General features: G+C 36.9%; 1 protein-coding gene across 3 annotated transcripts in view; it reads right to left on the bottom strand.

Annotated features, from left to right (window-relative positions):
- INO80 (INO80 complex ATPase subunit) overlaps positions 1 to 19,919 on the bottom strand; it is an 84,047-nt gene that overhangs the window by 44,099 nt on the left and 20,029 nt on the right. For all 3 annotated transcript variants that reach the window (XM_070940004.1, XM_070940013.1, XM_070940021.1), the window contains 13 exons: positions 19,705 to 19,800; positions 19,429 to 19,488; positions 18,650 to 18,792; positions 16,264 to 16,348; positions 15,798 to 15,915; positions 14,420 to 14,505; positions 12,715 to 12,882; positions 11,228 to 11,361; positions 10,844 to 10,911; positions 9,415 to 9,508; positions 8,009 to 8,186; positions 7,196 to 7,333; positions 830 to 1,055 (listed from right to left, as the gene is read on the bottom strand). In XM_070940004.1, coding sequence (XP_070796105.1) covers positions 830 to 1,055; positions 7,196 to 7,333; positions 8,009 to 8,186; positions 9,415 to 9,508; positions 10,844 to 10,911; positions 11,228 to 11,361; positions 12,715 to 12,882; positions 14,420 to 14,505; positions 15,798 to 15,915; positions 16,264 to 16,348; positions 18,650 to 18,792; positions 19,429 to 19,488; positions 19,705 to 19,800 — 1,594 coding nt within the window. The remainder of the gene's footprint in view (positions 1 to 829; positions 1,056 to 7,195; positions 7,334 to 8,008; positions 8,187 to 9,414; positions 9,509 to 10,843; positions 10,912 to 11,227; positions 11,362 to 12,714; positions 12,883 to 14,419; positions 14,506 to 15,797; positions 15,916 to 16,263; positions 16,349 to 18,649; positions 18,793 to 19,428; positions 19,489 to 19,704; positions 19,801 to 19,919) is intronic.

Below are 19,919 nucleotides of genomic sequence, written 5' to 3'. Positions count from 1 at the left end.
GTATGTTAGAAACAAAGTACACTTTTGTTTGTTCTACAGATTTATCTGCCAAAGATGAAGAAAATACTCTATACCAAAATCCTTATTAACCACAATTAAAAAAATAAAATAAAATGGCAGGGGCAATTCATCAAGAGCAAAGCCAGAAAACAGGATAAACTGGAGCACAGGAGAGTGAAAAAAAGTTTCATAATTTCATAATTCCTAGTCCCAGCCTGGACTGAGAGGGTTTTTAGAGTTTGGGGGTTTTAATATAACTTATATATGTACATTATGTATTTTATAATTTTAACTGATTGTTTTATTGTTGTGAGCCGCCCTGAGTCGTCGGAGATAAGGCGGCATATAAATTTAATAAATAAATAAATAAATAAATAAATAAATAAATAAATAAATAAATAAATAAATAAAGGTAATGTCAGAAGAGAATAACCTGTTAAGTTATTTTCATATTTTCCCTAACCTTATAAAAAGCCTCTCCCTAAAAAACATAATTAATTTCCTAACTCAGTTATTGTTATGGTATAGGCCAGTGATGGCTAATCTTTTCCAGACCAAATGCCCAAAGTGCGCGCGCCCAACCCCCCTAAATGCAATGGACCCCCTCACACGCGCCCCCCTTGCATATGCGCACCAGACCCAATGATCAGCTGGCCGGTGGGGGGGAGCGCACGCGCACATGCGTGGCAGAACTGAACTGGGGCGATGGCTCGCGTGCCCAGAGAGGGCGCTGTGGCACACATGCCATAGGTTCGCCATCACGAATATAGGCAATAGTTTCTTTTCTTAGCTTTAATAGTATATACTGAATTACAAAACTGTAAACCACCTGGTATCCTGACGAAAGACCAGCCGTTTGGAGGTTTGAGCCCCAATAGTCCTCCTGGGGCTTCAGGAAACAACTGAGAGCATCGTTTTAGCCAGCTGGTTACAAGTTCAGGCGCTCCATAAAACACACATTGTTTTGCTTCAAGAGTTCCTCCTTCTTTAAGTGCTTTACGCTCATACTCTGCACTGCGATCATTGCAATAGAAATCCAATGGAACAGCTGTTACCTGTGAATCAAAAGGCTAAAGTTATTCTAGATTTTATAAAAAAAATTATCTAAGACTGGTCCTTAGAAACAGAATGCAGAAGCAAAGTAGTTATGAGATAATTGAATGGTCTCTAGATCTTTCAAGATGATTAATTCAAGTGAGAGCTCAAGCAGGAGATATTACAAAATACTAAGGCTTAATAAAGGTATTTTTTTTAATGGAATTCTTTCTTATTTGATGCTTATGAGATTTCAGCATCTAATTAAGCGAATAGAATCCAAGACTGTATATTTCTTGCTCATAGGTCTTACATTAAAAATTACAGAACAAAGAAAAGAGTTTGATGAGCAACATGTTAAATAGCAAACTAATAGCATAAAATGAGATCTAATAAAAAGAGAAGAAAATTATTTTGAACATAAAAGATCTTAGTGATGGAAATACAGAGTAAAATCACATAAAGCCTGAGAGGAAGAAAGGTTTCAAGAATGACATATATCAATACATCGTTTCCTGAGGAATATCTTGTTATTCAACAAAGATTACTTCAATGATTTAGGATCCTGAATTGCACTGGTCAGTTCTCAGTAGGGCCATAGTTTTAATAAGATACTAATTCAGCTTACAAAAACACACTTTACATAACTATGATCTGAGCCGAGTATGAAACAGTCAATAAACAGCAAGAAATCTTTGTCTTGGCAGCAATGAACTTTCTAAAGCCTGACAATCTTATGAATACAAAACCTTTGTAAATAAATATTTTGTAGCAGCAACACTGCTGTTATTATTATTTATTTATTGCCAAGTGATCATACCCTATTATGGAATCTTTGGGAAGTACTGATTTATCTCCCATAACTTTGCAAATACTGTTTTAATTGACCTGTTTGGCTCTTACCCTCATCTTCCAAGGGCACCGAAAATCTGGCTATTCTCCCAGATCCCAGGGTAAGGTGGTTACAATTTTTATGCCATTTCATTTGGGGGGCAGGGAATCATTTGTGTCTCTATTTTATTGTTTTGACTAATTATGTAAAGCACCCAAAATCATACAGAATCAGTCGTTCTTTAAAACTCTGTAATAAATAAGTTGGAACAGAAGTTTATCTTCTTGTACTTACAACTTTCTTCGCTGACAACTTCAGTGTAAATTATTTAGCTAAAGTAAATGTATTGCCAACACAGGAATCTAACTTTATATCAAGCTAACCATCTTGGATCATCTCCATCATTTTAATCTTTGGCTAACATTCTGCTTCATCCAGATAGCAGCAAACAGCGAACTCTCCAAGTGGCTGAATAGTCTCCAGATAAGGAATATGTTCCAACAGACAAGATTGCTTTTATTTAAAACACACACACGCACACACACCTCTTATCTCTCTTTAACAGGCTAAACAGCAAGTCTGTGATATCATCCTGTACAACATGTTATTGTTCCCAAACACATATATTTTCAAAGCTGAAGGCCAAAACAACAACAAGATGGACATAAGATGCAATGACAATGATAAAGAGAGCAGTGGAAGTTGCAATCAGGACTTAGAATCTATATTTATATATTAGCCAAGCAAAAGCAGAGTATGTTTCTTATATAAAACTCTGTTATTCATCAAAAGTTTATTAACAAAGCAGTCTCTTATTTATATGTCAGAACAGGGACATAAATACTCTATTTTAGAATGCTATTCTTTAAATTATTCAATTTTACATACAACAAAATATAGGACACTTATGACCAAAATTAAAAGAATTTATCACGTATCATTCAGTTATTTGGATAAGAAGTAGAATTTCCATACCTTCTTATAAACTCACTGAAACATATTATGAAGGGAGATAGAAGAGGCAAGAATTTATTGAAAATTAAAATAATTTTTAATTTTTTCTTCTCCTATTCCAAAAAATCTATGGCAGAGGAAATCAAAACAGAATGCAGGAGAGGGGTTCTACATGAGGGTTTCTGATTGAAAAAGTGATCCTGTCCATTAACAGAATAAATTCTTAGAGGTGTTCTAGTCCAACCCTCTGCTCAAGCAGGAAACAGTGATGGCGAACCTTTTCGGCACTGAGTGCCCAAACCGGAATGTACATGCATGTTTGTGCATGTGCACGCGCCAGAACACCGGAAACCCGAAGACCAGCTGGCTAGTGTGCGCATGCATGTTTTTGGCGGGTTTTAGGCCATTTTTTTGGGGTTGTTTTCCGGCGCTCTGGTGCCCACAAAGACCAGCTGGTCGGCAGCACCGGAAACCAAAAGAGCAGCTGGGGACAGCACGCGTGCCTAGAGAGGGCTCTGTGTGCCACCTCTGGCACGCATGCCATAGGTTCGCCATCACAGCCCTATAACATTTCAGACAAATAGTTATCCAATTTCTTTTTTAAAACATTGAAAAAACTATTTACAACCATTACTGAAATTCATTCTACTAACAAATATTTGTTTGTTTATTAGATTTCTATTGCTACCTTTCTTAAACAACTCTGGGTGGCTCATGACATCAATATAATCAGGAAATATAAAACATAAAACAATTAAATGATAAAACGCTAAAACGAAAAACCTGTGTCTTAATCATCCCCTTAGGATGCTCTGGAGCTACCTCCAATTATCCTTATTCCATTTTTTCCTGTCCTATCCCAATGTCTCAGTAAAAAGCCAGGTCTTCTGAAAGGCTAAATCGGTGGGATCTGCCAAATGATGTGGAGGGGGGCTGTTCCACAGGGTGGGGCAACCAGGGAAAAGGCATACTCCCAAGGTCCCACTAGCTAGCAGAATTTCAGGGAAGGGATCTGGAGCATGCCTACCCTGTCTTTACCTAGACACAATACGTTTAACTGCACTGCCAGGACAACATACTACAAGAAGAAATTTTCCTTATTTTCCTGAGAAAATACAATACCATATCTACCAATGAGGTAGAGTATATAAACACATTTTCATTAAAATTGAACATAAGCTCCAAATAACTGCTATTCTCTATCAATAGCTGTCATCTGCAAGGACAGTTAGCCACGATGATGCCAAAATAATATGTATGTCATGACATCATGCTGCACTCTTATATTTGCATTGTAACATTGATAACAAGCACATAAGGACAAATGTTGCATCACTACACTTCGATGTACTCTACATCTCTGGATACCAAGCAGTTTCTAATTAAAATCTGTACTGTACCGCTGGGATGGGGCGGGGGCGGGGGTGGGGGGTAAAGAACACAAGAAGAGATTTCAACCAAATTAGTCTCCCAAATAGAGAAGTTCAAAAAAGGTCACAGAAGAGCTAGTTTCTGGTGAAATATGTCCTGGCTAAAACATGTATGCTATGCTTTATGTTCAGGACAGAAGTGATTTTCTTTTTTTCTATTTTTGGGGGGGGGGGAAATTCAAGGCAGTCATAACAGTTAAGGGGATGAGTGACATGGTGGTTTAGTAATGAAGACATTCGCCTCTCAACCGGAAGGTTGAGAGTTCACTCCAAGGTAGCAGCAGATGTTTCTCTCCTAAGGCACAAAAAATAAATAAAAAAGCTGCTAACTCCATATAGGCATCAGGAAAGGCACTTGGCCAATAAATGCTCAAATCCATCCAGTCATCTCGACTCTATCCAGAACAGGGAATACAGAGTTGTGAAAAGGAAGCAAAATAGTTAAGGGAGTATAATACTGGGAAGACCAAAGTGGTGGTAGGAAGGTTGGGTACGTCATGCCAACAGCATCTAACACATCTAACAATATCATGGCAGCAACAGCAGCTAAGGCAGGGTTGGGTAATTAATTTTCCCAAGGGGCCAGATGAGAAGCTGGGATTGTGGTGGAGGGCCAAACCAATAGAACTGTGAAGGTGGATAGGCACGCATACACATATGTAAAATTTAAAAAAGTAGCAGTCGCCTTCAAAGTAAAAGCAATGCAGTTGTATTGTGTGCATGCCGAACGCTTATTTACATTTGGTTTCTAATTTCCTATTGACCTCACATGGACCAGAAAGAGACAGCCAAAGGACCGGATGTGGCCAGGGGGGGAGGGGGGGCATAAAATGCTCTCTTCAATCTAAGGGAAAATAGAGAAAGGCACATTCTGGGAAGATCATATTGATTCTTTAAGCATAGCATATCCATCTCTCTGTATTTTGTTTTGGCCAAAGCTTGGAACCACCCAAATAGTCTGGGTTTTTGTTCTGCTTAACTGTGATCTGCCTAGAATAGTTCAGTAGAACTTTCAAGTTACAATATATTTGTTTTGAGCTTGAAACAAAACACCTTCTTCTTTGTGAATACTTCTACTCTTTCTTAATACTTTGATGAAATGATACATAAAATCAATGTAAATCAGTGATATTTGAGACTCAAAAATAATCTCAGTGGGACACAGATTAAATTACTGAGACTTCAAGTCTAATTTACAGTACATTTTAGTTATAGTTACAGAATTCTTATGTTTTTGGGGGAGAAAATGTTGGGATAAGTACTCCTATTTTGATGGGAACCCCAAGGTAGTTCAAATGCATATAATATTTGCATATGAACCCAGAATTAGTTCATGAGCCCTTAGTCATATGAATTAATTTATAATTCAGATGACTAAGGGCTCATGAACTGATGAGTCTGAATGAGCTTTGTTTTAGATCTGGAATTTAAGCCCCATCTCCTAACAGAAAAATTGTTAGGAAGCAGAATTTTATTTATTTTTATCAGCAACTAATGTTTAAAGTAGCTAAGTATAACAAAAATAAATTTAAAAATATAACTTAAACCAACACAACACAATAAAGGAATAAATAATTATGGATCCATGATATTAATATTAAAGCTAATGATTACTGTCAAATTCCCAATTCTTTACAAATATATATTATACTACATATCTTATAGCTCCAAAAATAATTTCTTAATTTTTTTTCTAATTTTGGAAAAATAAACATTTTAGTGTTTAGTGCAAACTACAGTGAACATATCTTACATATTAAGAAGTCAAAATCATCTATGGGTTTGATGCCCTTGTTTTAGTTTCCTGAATTTAGAAGCACAGATTAGTATTATGGATCACATTTTATTCAAGTTTCTCATTATGATGGCTTGAAAGCATTTTCTGAAGAATGTATAGATATTATGGAAATAAAAAATATCTTAAAGGAAAGTTTAATGAAAAGAATGCTGGAAAAAAATTACTTCTGACTCCAAACCCAGAACTGAAAAACTGCATAGCATCTGACAATACAATGCAATACTGCCATCTATAGCTAAGAAATTAGAACTTCAAACAGCTTTCACAAACTGCATTCAGACCACAATCAGAATAATATTTCAACATCAGTTTTTTCAATATATGTGAATGAACAGAGATTATATCTGAAACAGGGATGCTCAAATGTTTGCTCAAGACAGGATATAAAGAACAATAAATGATCACTCATCCAGTGACCATTCAAAATAACAACAGTGATGAATGAGTGATACCCATGACCAGTCCTCAAAGTTACAGCTGTCCCAGCACTCATGATTTGGGTGTTTGGCAACCCACTTGCACTTCTGATGGTTACAGCATCTTGTGGGCATGTGATAGGCATTTCAACCTTATTAAAAACATCAATGATGATTGATTGGTGATAATTAGACAGATAGACACAAGCCTTAAAAGGGATCCTTAATCTTATGGAAATTTGTGTGCACTATTTTCCTACTTTGCAGAAGTTTAAAACTTAAGATACTTAATATAAACTCTTATATTTATTTGCAGCTGTGCATAAAAACATGACCTTAGCCTTACAAATGCTAACTTTAAAGTTTGCTGCTGAAAAATGAGCAAATTATAACTGAGCTGAGTATTTCAACAAAAGTATCAAGGGTCTGTGAGTTTGTTGTGAAAAAGCTCAGCCAATTACAGAATGCCTTAAAAAAAAAATGTCAATATAAGAATGACTGCAGTACCCTTAAAAAATCGCATAGTGACCTGTATATGGCCTGTCTGAATGGATATTCAGAGCAGGAAGAGGAACATAAAACGGCCAGCAAAATGATCAAAAGAATAAAGCAGCTGTCTTTTGAAGAACATTTATAAATTTATATTCTGAGATGAAAAGCGCTGAATGTAGACAATTTCTCACATAGAAATATTTCAAAATGGGTTCAAAAATAATTAACAAAGACTTACCCGTGGGCTCACAACGGACAGAAAGGACGGCAGCTCTGTGATTTGACAATACTGTTTCCATGAGGTAGCTGGCTGTTGATGAACAATGTAATCCGAGTGGCCAATTACTGCTTTACAGTGGCTTGTGAATACAAGGCCCTAAAAATGATAAAATTCAAAAAGGTTTCCAAAATTTGGACAATGTTTTACTACAACAATTCGGTTCTAAAAAATGCCAAAAATGAGCAATGTCCAAATATCTTCATTTCGAGTATGAAACTTTTATCTTGCTCTGACATTCTAAGGCCACTGGTCTCTGTTTTTGTTTTTTTTATAGCAGATGAAGAGCTCCAAAAAATGGAGCAACATTACAATACAACACTCCTAAAAAAGAACCTGATAGGAAAAATATTAAGATTCTTTGATACAACATGCAGTTTTGATTGTTGCTCATAGGGAGTTGTGGTTCTTAATGTCATTCCATGTGCCTTGGCTCTTGTGCTCCATGCTGCTAGGGAGCATTACCCCTAGAGGGTGAATACTGAATATTGAAACATGAGTTGTTTCACCACAAGTACTACTTAGATATACGCAGTCTGTGTAATGAATAAGATGGCAAACTAAACTATCTGCTACAGCTTTTCTTTCTTTATCATGCTGAAGTTAACTTGTGTAGATCAGATTATATAATGCTGAGATTTCTGGAATGTCTTTAAGTTTATGAGTAGGGAAAAATTTAAGACTGTTTGAGGATATTCACTTATTAGCAGGAATTCCTGACAGTTTGTTCAATTAAAAGTATTTCCCTTGCACAGAGATGAAGATGTTACATACCTGCAGCAAAGTGCAGCTGTGCAAGTTGAGTGGGGAAAGTGGGAAGCTGACATCCAGCACAAAATCCTGATTCTTCAGATACCGAGACTGACGCTGGTCTTCTTTTTCTGGCTCCTTCCAGAATCGAAAGTGGTGGAGCCTGTAGGCGGCTTTCAGAGACAGGAAAAGAGCTAACCATCTGAGGGGGAAAAGTATACATTCACACCTTTTGAACAGGAATGTAATAGTCGACTTACAGTCATTTGTAGAGTTGGTTAGAAATTAAAACGACACTGGGAAAAAAAGATTTTTGACCGGTTTTCACACTTACAACCATTGGAGCATCCCCATAATCAAGTGATCAAAAGTTGGACGCTTGGCAACTGGCATGTATTTATGCCAGTTGCACCGCGTCCCATGGTCATGTAATCCCCATTTGTAACCTTCTCAAATGGCTTCCAACAAGCAAAATCAATGCGGAAGCCAGATTCAGTGAACAACTGCCTGATTCACTTAAAAACTGCAGTGATTTGCTTAACCGTGGCAAGAAAGGCCACAAAATGGGGCAAAACCCACTTAACTGCCTTGCCTTGCAACAGATATTTGGGGCTTGAGGTATACAGTAGTTTGCAGTAGTTATTGTAGTTGTTAAGTCAAGTACTAAATATATGCAAAAAGCAGGGGATTGCTTAATGAACCATTATTTTTAAAACATGAATATGAGAGAACAGCTATTTTGGTATAATGTTTAGCCATTCAATCTGCCGTTCTTTAATTCTGAAGTCCAACTCCATACACATGAAATGTTATATGCAAGTGTTATAAGCAGAAAGGTGATTTTAAAACTAGCAAATAGTGAATGATCAATATTGTTTAGCGAACATATAGTTCTATAGAGAACAGTACATCTTTGATAACAAATAGACTCAGAATGGTTTAGCCTGATGCAAGCAAAAGCCTGGAAACTTAATTATTTAAAAAGAAACTCTACAGGATAGTTTCTTGTATGTGTAAATTATTCCTTTTTTGCCAAGATCTACAGGGACATTAGTGCACAATTGCTATAATTGGCCTACCTTCACACTATACACATATTTGTTCAATTTCAAGAATTGGTCATTCAAATATTGCTTATTGCATTGTATTACAATGCAATAACGCATTGCTTAACGCACTGTAAGCCGCCCTGAGTCTCCGGAGAAGGGCGGCATATAAATCAAATTAAAAAAAAATAAATACAATTTTTTAAAGTATAGGAAATGAGAGTTTAAGTGGTATCCAGGTATTTGTAATAAATATTGTTCATGCAATGGATATTTCTGCACCCCAAAATTGTAATATACTGTATTTATTCATAATTTTTAAAAAATTATTCTTACAATTACTTAAATGTAAACTAAATGTGCTATTAGTTCAAGATTTCTCACCTGGCTAGGTGTCCTTTATGCATAAGGTTTGCCAATTCTGCTGGAGAAACATCAATAAATCGTAGGAAAGAGAAACAACTCCCTTTCTCAGCACCTATAACATATAAGTAACAAGATTAAAATGAGCTCCTGCAAAGAACTGGTGCCACATTGACTTTATAAAAACTGACAAGTGGAAAACACAATTTGGGCTCGTATATGAACATCTGTATCTCGCCTTTGTTTCACATTTTTTATCTTTGATTATTAAAACAATCTATTGCTTAAAAGACAAAAAAGATCTTAAGAGGGAACATTAATCACAACTTTGTCCCAGTCAATTACAGGTAATCCTCGTTTAGGGGACTATTCGCAGTTAGGATAGTGATGAGAAAGTAATTTTGCAACCAATCCTTGCATTTAGGACATTCTCAGGTCTGTAAAGCAAAAGAATGATGAAGGAAAACTACAAGCCCAGTAGTGGTTTCACTTACATTACTGCTTCACTCAACAAGTTTCTGGTCCCAATTATGGAGGTTAAACAAAGAATATCTGTATTGCACCTTCTCTCTAGAGCAGATCACATTAGCCCAATTTTTATGAAAATTTATGTTTTCTGAAAAGCAGCGATATTAGTGGCTGTGATCAGCAGGAACATTTAATACAAGAATAAAATACACAAAGCTCATTAGTAAGGAACAAAAAATGGTTAAAGAAGGAAGAAGAGTGCCACTAAGAATGAGATGCATGGAAGAATAATACATTTTTCCACCCCCAGAGACAACAGAGCCATAGGCGCATGAAGAGAAAAAACAGGATGACAATAACTGCATATCATTTCCTTTTCTCTCTATATATATATACAACTAAATTTTCTAATTAAATTTTGGAAAAAGTAAGAAGAAAGGGAAAATATGTTGCCATTATACAAAATCTGAGGACCAGAGGGTTAAACCTAAGAAGGATTACACATTACCCTTAATAACCAAATGAAGAGTCAAATAATGTGAAGTTGTGCTGTTCAGAGTATAAATTCAGTTTGGGAGTAATTACAATTTGTAAAAGGATATGTAACTGATTTAAGTATTTGTTCATTATCATATTCAGTACTTCAAAAAATAATCTCAAGAACAATTTTGATAACTTGAAAGAATTTTTAAAAAACCAATGAAAGTGGTAAATAGTGAAAAGAAAATTAGCATGAGGAAAGTTTTGAAAAGGTCAGTGATAACATAAAAAACAACTTTTTAAGATTTAAGTAATCTGAGTATAAGAAATGCTAAAATAGACATTAGTTCAATTGTGAAATAAGCTAATTAAGATGTTTATGACACCACTGTCTATATAATTTTAAATATAAGTTTAGAAAAAAAAAGCTACGCTATTGTCATTTTAGGTAAAGTGATATGAATTAATTTCATCTTAATGTTCTCCCAGTCCTTTAACTTACCTCTTCTATGGAACAGAGACTGTTGAATGTAGTCTGGTGCAAAAGGAGAAAGTAAAAACTGCAACCACCTGGAAATTAATAAAGATTTAAAATCTTAGGATGTAAATATTAATTATATTGAGTTCAAACTTGCTTTGTCACCTATCCTTACTCTAAGAATTGGGGGCATTGTTGTCTTTAGGTTATTAGCCAAAATCATTCTCTTGAGAAGCCTGGAAGTAAATACTTCCAGCTGCTATACAGCTAAACTATGAGCCACTTTAGCATAACATTAGAAGGGGCTGAAGGAGCTACAGATCTCTGGTTAAAAGCAATAGTTGAAGAGGTTCCCCTGACTGCATATGTTGTATTGGAAAAAACTGAACAGAATATAATACTGCTTACCTGTCCCGTGAATGGTTAAACACCCTGATCTGCCCATGACGATAGAGAAACTTTGAAATCTGATATGGCTTTAGTGAAATGTGAAATGGAGACCATGTTTCTTGTCGCTCAAAGAGCTCTGGATGATTGCAGACCTGTATGGAAATGTAATAATGAATTCTTACAATAACAATAACAATAACAGTAATGTAATGTTTTATAATAAAATTACATTTTGTAATAATATTACAAAAATAATAATTATTCTACATGTTTGGAAAAATACAGGAACAATTTTCAGGATTTAATCTTTTACCCTGCTTTTCCTCAAAACAGACACATTAGCACATGATTATTTCCCTTACCCTGTAAAGCACATCAGGCTAAGAGTTATTTTTTCATAGTCTATACTACTTCAGTCACAAATAACTCTTAAGTGGCACACATACCTTATCAGTAAAAAGGAATAAAACAATGCAAAACATATGTAACAACAACATCTGACTTCATAAAACAATAATATAAATAACCACTTATTGTACGGGAACCCATATTTATGTCTAGTACAAAAGGCTACAAAAACCTACAAAATCCTAATAAATTTGGGAATTTTTAACTCGGGGGGGGGGGGATGTTGTTGCAGAGAAGGGGACAGTAATAAAGAAGATTCACTTTTGCGGCCCTGAAGACAGAATCCCCCAAAGTAAGATCCCAGAGAACCCTCTATCCTGATCTTACTGGAAGAGCAGATAATGCTGAGAACAGTAAGATATCTAGGCTTTGGAGGTGACAACCAATGTCTTAAACTGCACCTCAAGCCAACTGTCAACCTGTACAACTCACAGAGTAATAGTATTAACTGGTTGAAGCAAGAAGTACCTGCAAGTTCTTGAGTCTCTGCCTTCTGGGATGTATAGGGTGTTGAGGGAGGGGTAGTACCTCTGGTGTAGGGGCATGTCATGTCCTTTTAGGGCAGCTTGTGCCTTCTGGACACTATATAGCTACCGAATGATTTTCAGGAGCAGCCTCACATAGAGTAAACTGCAGTAATTGAGAGGTTGGATTACAAAACGAGCTATCAATCCAGATTGCCAATTATAAACCAGTTCTTAAACAAGCCAGTGCAATCCGTCCAGATATTGGGACACAGAGAACTTCACAACCAAATTGAAATCTAAATCTGAGTCTTTTCAGTCATAGTTAAACATCTAACCACTATTCTAGACTGATTGTTGTAAACAATTTGTAAACTATAATTTGCAACATATATTCTTTTAGAATAGGCACAGTTGCCTTTTCCATACTTACATATTATCTTGCCAAAATACTCAATTTTCCAACAGACTAAAAGTGGCAAGTTTACCATTGCAAATTATAAAACAAAGGAGGAAGAGCTTAAGTAAGTTAAGCAAATGTAATCTGTTAATCATGCATTACGGAATGTGGGTAAAGCTACAAATGTTTTCTTGAGACAAGCATTTCAGAACGATAGGTTTTCCTAAACTCACCTTCCTGAACTGCATGACAAGGTTCATGAGGCTACTAGTAGTGTTCTGGGCTTGCTGAGTAGTGCCCATGGAGGATTGTAAAAGGTCATCAATTGAAATCTTATTCTTCAGAGCTTGATATAATAATTTCTGTCGACTGGTCTGCTGGCAATACATAAGAATCTCGATCTAAGAGACAGGAAAATAGATTAAGCTATTGCCAACAGAATATTATATTAAATCCCACTTCACAAAAACAATCCATAAGTAATCTTGGGGAGTAAGAGATTTTCCCCAGAAATCTTCATTGTAATGTCAGGGATACAGAATTAATATTCTTAGCTACAAATATTCAGATAGGAAGAACCCTGTCAAAAATCTATTGAATATTACTATGTGACATATAGTAGTATATGGCGTAGCATGGTGGTGCAGCAGACTAAAGCACTGTTAAGTAACACCAGCTGCCTGCAATTACTGCAAGTTCAAATCTCATCAGGCTCAAGGTTGACTCAGCCTTCCATCCTTTCGAGGTAGGTAAAATGAGGACCCGGTTTGTGGGGGCAATAAACTGACTTTGTATAAAGAAGAACACCGTTTAGGGGCCCCCCGAAAGCCCTACTAAGCAGGTATATACAAAAGTATGAAGGCTATTGCTTAACGCATTGTAAGCCACCCTGAGTCTCCGGAAAAGGGCGGCATATAAATCGAACCAATAAATAATAAATCAAACCAATAAATATAGTAATGAGATGTAAGAGTTCTCTTTAAGGAAAAGCTGGAACGATACTTTCAAAGTTATGTCTTCACAGCTTTGTATAATTTAGCCTAGTCTACAAGTGACACATTTTTATTGCGGATTCATATTCATCAATGACTGATATATTTTCTGAAGATTAAAAAAAATGATTCAGAAAAATACAAATATTATTTGTACTATTCAGAACAAGTGCAAAAATCATACATCAAAATGCGTTTAGTTCATGGATCAAGAATTCCCTAAAGATATCATTTATGCAATAATCATCATGCATGATCAAAATGATCAAAACTGTGCATATATTGGATAATTTAAAAGTTATTTAAAAACTTAATTATGTAAAATATTACCAAAGCACTGCAATGATAATCACTGCAAAGAAAAATCAAGTACCTAACAAACACTTAGAAGTAGTACTACCACTACTACAGTCCTGTCGGAGCGCTGAAGTGCTTCTGGGTTGAAAAGATTAGCTGGTGACATCACTGTCATTGACTTTAAGGTGTTTACTATTCTGATTTATTAATTGTATGGTGAAATATATTTATTTATGCAGATACACAAGGTCTGAAAGTAGAGAAATATTATCATTTCTCTGGAAAGGATGGATCCCGAGATGCACTTTGGTCAAATGACGTACTTTTTGCCAATTTTCTTTTCCCTATAGCAATTCCCAGAGTTCCCTGGAGCCAGTTTTCGGGGGCAACAGAGTACTATAGGGGAAATATAAAATAAATGAAATTAGCTTTCCCTTCTTCTTTTAAGACATCAGATTATTTAGCTAAAGGGATATCTTTATCTGAAGCAGATTATTTAGCTGAAGGGATGTCTAGCTCAAACCCGATAGATATTGAAAAGGCATTTTTAAGAATGCTGATTTCACATCAGTTAGAAAAATCGCACAACGATGTATAATGGGGGAAAAAACCCAAGAGAACAAGAATTTATTATTATTTTGATTGGCACCTTGTCTGACAGTTCATTTTCCACATCTTTCTTGATTCTTCTCAACATAAAAGGTTTCAGGATCATGTGCAAACGTGACAGTTGATCTGAAATTGAGAGGAAAAACAATCCATAATCATTTATCTAATGTTAAAAATGCTCTGTTATAAATGATTAGCTCAAAACTGGGAAAAGAATCTGCCATGGTTATATACTGGCACTTTATTTAACCTATGAAAAGAACAATAGTAACTAGAATTAGAGCAACTGGAATTGAAATTGATGGAAGAAACATCAACAATGTTAGCTATATTGAGATTCTACTTTGATATCTGGAAGTGAGGAAGACTTAAGAAATCTTAAGGAATCTCATGTTGAAGGTCAAAAGCTTGTCTGTTGCTCAGCAATTTTTTTAAAAGTCCCAAAATTACATTGACAGGTTATGCCAACACAATACATGTTTGTAGGGAAGACACTAAGCTACTAAGAACTTTATCTTCCTAGGATCAAGTGTTCATAATGATTATAGCCATGAAAAAAGAAACAGTCACAACTAGGGCTGAAAATGGGAAGATCTTATCAAAACGTATTCAGTCAAAACATCAACGTGCGGAGATATCACACTGACAGTAAAGGTATGTATTATCAAGATCATGTTTTCCCAACTGTGAAGTGGTTGTGAAAGGTGGATGATCAAAACAGCTGAACAAAGAAAAACAAATGTCTCTGAATTGCGATATTGGAGAAAATGGTTGACAATACCATACACAACAAGAAGCAAATCATTTAAAATATTAGCTCAAGTAAAACTGGAAGACAGCTCACAGAAAGCACTAACAGTGAAGGTAAAGCTTAAGGATTTTGAACACACAAAGCAAAAGAAAGGAAAGGGACACTGGAGATGATTATATACTTTAAAAAAAAAAAACAATTGAAAGAGAGCCTGGTAGTTAGTGGATAGATATTCACACTGATGGCAAAAGCATGAATCTATAAGAATTTAAAGAAGCAGCTGTAACAATCTTGATGAAATAATGTCCATTGGGTAATGAGGGGTCAAAAGTGACTGAACAATCATTAACAACTTACAACATAGCTGTGAGTCATAATTACTAAATATTATTTTAAATATTGGCCGCAGTATATTTTCAATACGAATTACTGCAGAAGGTGAATGGAACAATACTATTATATAAATGACTTGGTTATAAACTTTCCATGGGCATCTGGTTAGCTATTGAGAGATCAGAACAATGAGCTACCTGAGCCTTTAATTTGATTCAGTGCAGTTCTTCTAATGTTCTAAGCAACTTATAACAACTGGTTGTTAAGACATGTGGGCAATTCTGCTCAAGTTGTAGAATTTGAATGCAAAGTATACTGAATCATGCATACTCACTCTCATCAATGGCAGATTTATTTTCCGCATGGCTTTCAATATCTTTAGAAAACCACTCATTGAACTCTTCATGGGAGTCAAACAATGTTGGCATAATGAAATGAAGCAAAGCCCAGAGCTGCAAAAGCAAAGAAGAAAGTGTGATAAATACCCCATTAACTAATACATCTTAAAACTCATTTCTTACATATATTGAAAAAGTTCAAGGAAATTTCTTTCCAAAAATGTCAACATGAATCAACTGGATTGACAATTCAGAAAACCTTTCAGTAACGATGGCAGTGAAGACTACATCAAAACCTGATAATAGATTGAGAAATGTGATTTTCTGAGCACCTCTGGACACAAAGTAAACAGAAAGAGGCAGGCAAGACTATAAGAATTCACAGATTATACCTCAATCATATGTGTGAAAACATTAAATTTCTACTATTTATAGAAACCAATGAGAACAAAACATGCATACCTCAGCCATAGTGTTTTGGATGGGTGTTCCAGTCAGCAATAGTCGGTTTCGACATTGGAACTGAAGTAAAATTTTCCAACGGACGCTAAATACCAACAGATTTTGAAGAAACTGATTCAGCAAGTGGCAATAAAGGAACACGCTACTTTTGTTTTTATAATGTCAATTCGTTAAGACTTCTAGGAAAAATAAAATACTATGCAGATTTTACTTCCATTTAATCTGTCTCTAAAAGTGGTTCTACAATGTAACATGAACAATTTATAATAATAATAATAATAATAATAATTTTATTTCTATACCACCCTTCTCCCGAAGGACTCAGGGCGGTGTACAGCCTATTTAAAAACACAAACAAAACAATGATATAAAATTTAAAATAATTAAATAAATGGCTCAAATTTAAAACCCCAATAAATTTAAATACCCCAATTTAAAACTATTGTATTGATAGTCCGGCCTGGCGGAACAACAGGGTCTTCAATGCGCAGCGAAACACCCGGAGGTCAGATATCTTACGAATTTCCGGGGGCAGTTCATTCCACAGGGCTGGGGCTCCCACAGAGAAGGCCCTCCCCCTGGGCGTCGCCAGCCGACATAACTTGGCTGACGGCACCCTGAGGAGACCCTCTCTGTGGGAACGAACTGGTCGGTGGGAGGCTATTGGTGGCAGAAGACGGTCTCGGAGGTACCCGGGTCCTATGCCATGGAGCGCTTTAAAGGTGGTAACCAACACCTTGAATCGCACCCGGAAGACCACCGGGAGCCAGTGCAGCTCGCGCAGGAGGGGTGTCACATGGGCATAACGGGTTGCGCCCATAACCACCCGCGCAGCCGCATTCTGGACCAGTTGGAGCCTCCGAGTGCTCTTCAAGGGGAGCCCCATGTAGAGAGCATTACAATAGTCCAACCGGGAAGTAACAAGGGCATGAGTGACCGTGCGCAGGGCGTCCCGATCCAGAAAGGGCTGCAACTGGCGAATCAGGCGAACCTGATAAAAGGCCCCCCTGGCCACGGCCGTCATATGCTCTTCTAAAGACAGCCGCGCATCCAGGAGGACACCCAGATTGCGAGCCCTCTCCGTGGGGGGCAAAGATTCACCCCCAATAGTCAGCGATGGCACCTGCTGACTATATCGGGGCGCCGGAAGCCACAGCCACTCGGTCTTGGAGGGGTTGAGTCTGAGCCTGTTCCTCCCCATCCAGGCCCGCACGGCCTCCAGGCAGCGGGACATCACATCAAGGGCATCGTTGGGGTGGTCTGGGGTGGAGATGTACAGCTGGGTATCGTCAGCGTACAGATGACACTTCACTCCAAAACCACGGATGATCTCACCCAGCGGCTTCACATAAATGTTGAACAGGAGGGGCGAGAGGACCGACCCTTGCGGCACTCCCCATGCGAGACGCCTCGAGGTCGACCTCTGCCCCCCTGCCAGCACAAACTGCGAGCGGTCGGAGAGGAAGGAGGAGAACCACCGCAAAACGGTGCCCCCTATTCCTAACCCCCTCAACCGCTGCAGCATGATACCATGGTCGATGGTATCAAAAGCCGCTGAGAGATCTAATAGGACTAGGACAGAGGAACAACCCGTCCCGAGCCCTCCAGAGATCATCCACCAACGCGACCAATGCCGTTTCTGTGCTGTACCCCTGCCTGAAGCCCGACTGGTACGGGTCTAGATAGATAGCTTCATCCAGGTGCCGGGGAAGTTGTCGTGCCACCATGCTCTCAACAACCTTCGCCACAAAACGAAGGTTGGAGACTGGACGATAGTTGGCTAATTCAGCCGGGTCCAGGGAAGGCTTCTTGAGGAGGGGCCTCACTACCGCCTCTTTCAAGGCAGCAGGAAAGGCACCCTCACCCAAAGAAGCAGCAGGAAAGGCACCCTCACCCATAAGTAGCTCAAATATAACTATAAAAGTACAATTTATTGAAAGAGTCAAGTTTGGAAGTCTTAAGCAGCACAGCAGATGGCACTCTTTCTCTACTGACCCTCTCCTGCACATGCTACTTCCTTGGCCACCTTTGCTTGCCCAGAGAAGAGGATCTGATAGCTTTTCAAAGCCACTGCCCAGACAATGGGAAATAGGGAGAAACCTGGTTGTTGTAAATTCTTTGTTACTGGAAATAGTTCTGGCAGGGTCCATGGAACCTAAATATAGTCAATGCTTCTACTGACTTACAACCTAACTACTTACAAAAAATTAATAAATCATGGAATCTTCCTAGCTATGAATAAAACAAAAATACATTTTAAAAAGTGACAGCATTTTAACACTACAATTAATTACTGCATCTTTAGAGTACATTCCTTTCTTCACTGGTAAATTCTTTTTACTATTACTTCACTACTTCAGTAAATTCTTTCTACTACATAAGATACCTGGAGCTACTCTTGAGTGCCTGTGCTTCATCCAACACCATATATTGCCATTTCACCCGCTGAAAATACTTGACATCTTGGACTACAAGTTGGTAACTGGTGATCACCACGTGGAAAGAAGCATCCTGAGTATACAAAGTCTTCTGCAATTAGAGGAAAAAAATGAAGTTCCATGAATAAAATTGATCCATCGAATATACACAATAATTTTAAAATCAGTTTCCAAGCTGAGTGAGCAGCTTGTTTCTAACTGAACATTTATCTAATGTATGATTAGGCAGATTTATATGCATATAATTGAAGTAGAAGGTTACAATCTTCATGGCAGTTCAATTTACAAGCATTCCAACAGTAGATACTTCCTTCAAACATGGATTTATCTTGACTGGAGTTCTGTATTATACTTATTACACCACAAGATGAGGTTAAATCACTAAGGAAAAAAAAAATCTATGTGCCCTCAAGTATATTTAAATAGTAAAAGCCAAACATTTTGCAAATTCTAATTTTAATCATTAGCTAGACAGAATGAAATTCTCATGTTAAGGGAAGACTTTATGTGCATGTGAAAATAAGAGCTGATACTTCCAAGTTAAGAGTTGGGGTTTTAGAACCTTAAAGATAAATATTATTATAAGAAAAAGTAGAGGCAAGTACTGAAGAGAAGACAAACATTAAGATAAAAGTAAGAAAGCTTATTTATTATTAAAAATATTCCCAAATCTATTACAGAAAGACAAGAATACATTTATTCTTTAGATAAATGAGAGGGATAATACCTGACTCCAGAATTTCCTGATCACTTTTCGGTCATTGGGATTTCCCCAATATGGTAGCACCTACAATATATAGGAAACAGTCCATATAAGTACTTATTTACAGTAGTCCTTTAGTTCTTTCAGACTTTTGTCATTCCTTGTTAACCAGATTCAGATTTCTGGTCTTTTACATCAGGCTTCTGAATTTGGCAGAAACAGAGTTAGAAGAGTAGGAAGTAATATAAATCTACAATTTATTTTAAGAACTTAGGAAAATTGAATTTATGAAATGATCACCTTAAATCTTGGAACAAATCTGGCGAATTCCTGATGCCAGTTGTTTAATGTGGAAGCTGGTGAAATAATTAAAAAGGGCCCCCAGATGTTCTCTCTCTGGAAGAAAAAAACTTAAATTAAAGAATGTTTAATATAATCTTTAAATAAATATCAAATATGATGAGTAAGCAAAGTAATGCATGCAATTTATTTTGATTTATTTATTCGTAAGACAA

This window comes from Pituophis catenifer, unplaced genomic scaffold, assembly GCF_029215685.1.
Source record: "Pituophis catenifer annectens isolate HBS135680 unplaced genomic scaffold, rPitCat1.0.hap2 SCAF_1, whole genome shotgun sequence".
NCBI classification, from domain to species: Eukaryota; Metazoa; Chordata; class Lepidosauria; order Squamata; family Colubridae; genus Pituophis; species Pituophis catenifer.
This window is presented reverse-complemented; position numbering and strand designations above follow the sequence as displayed.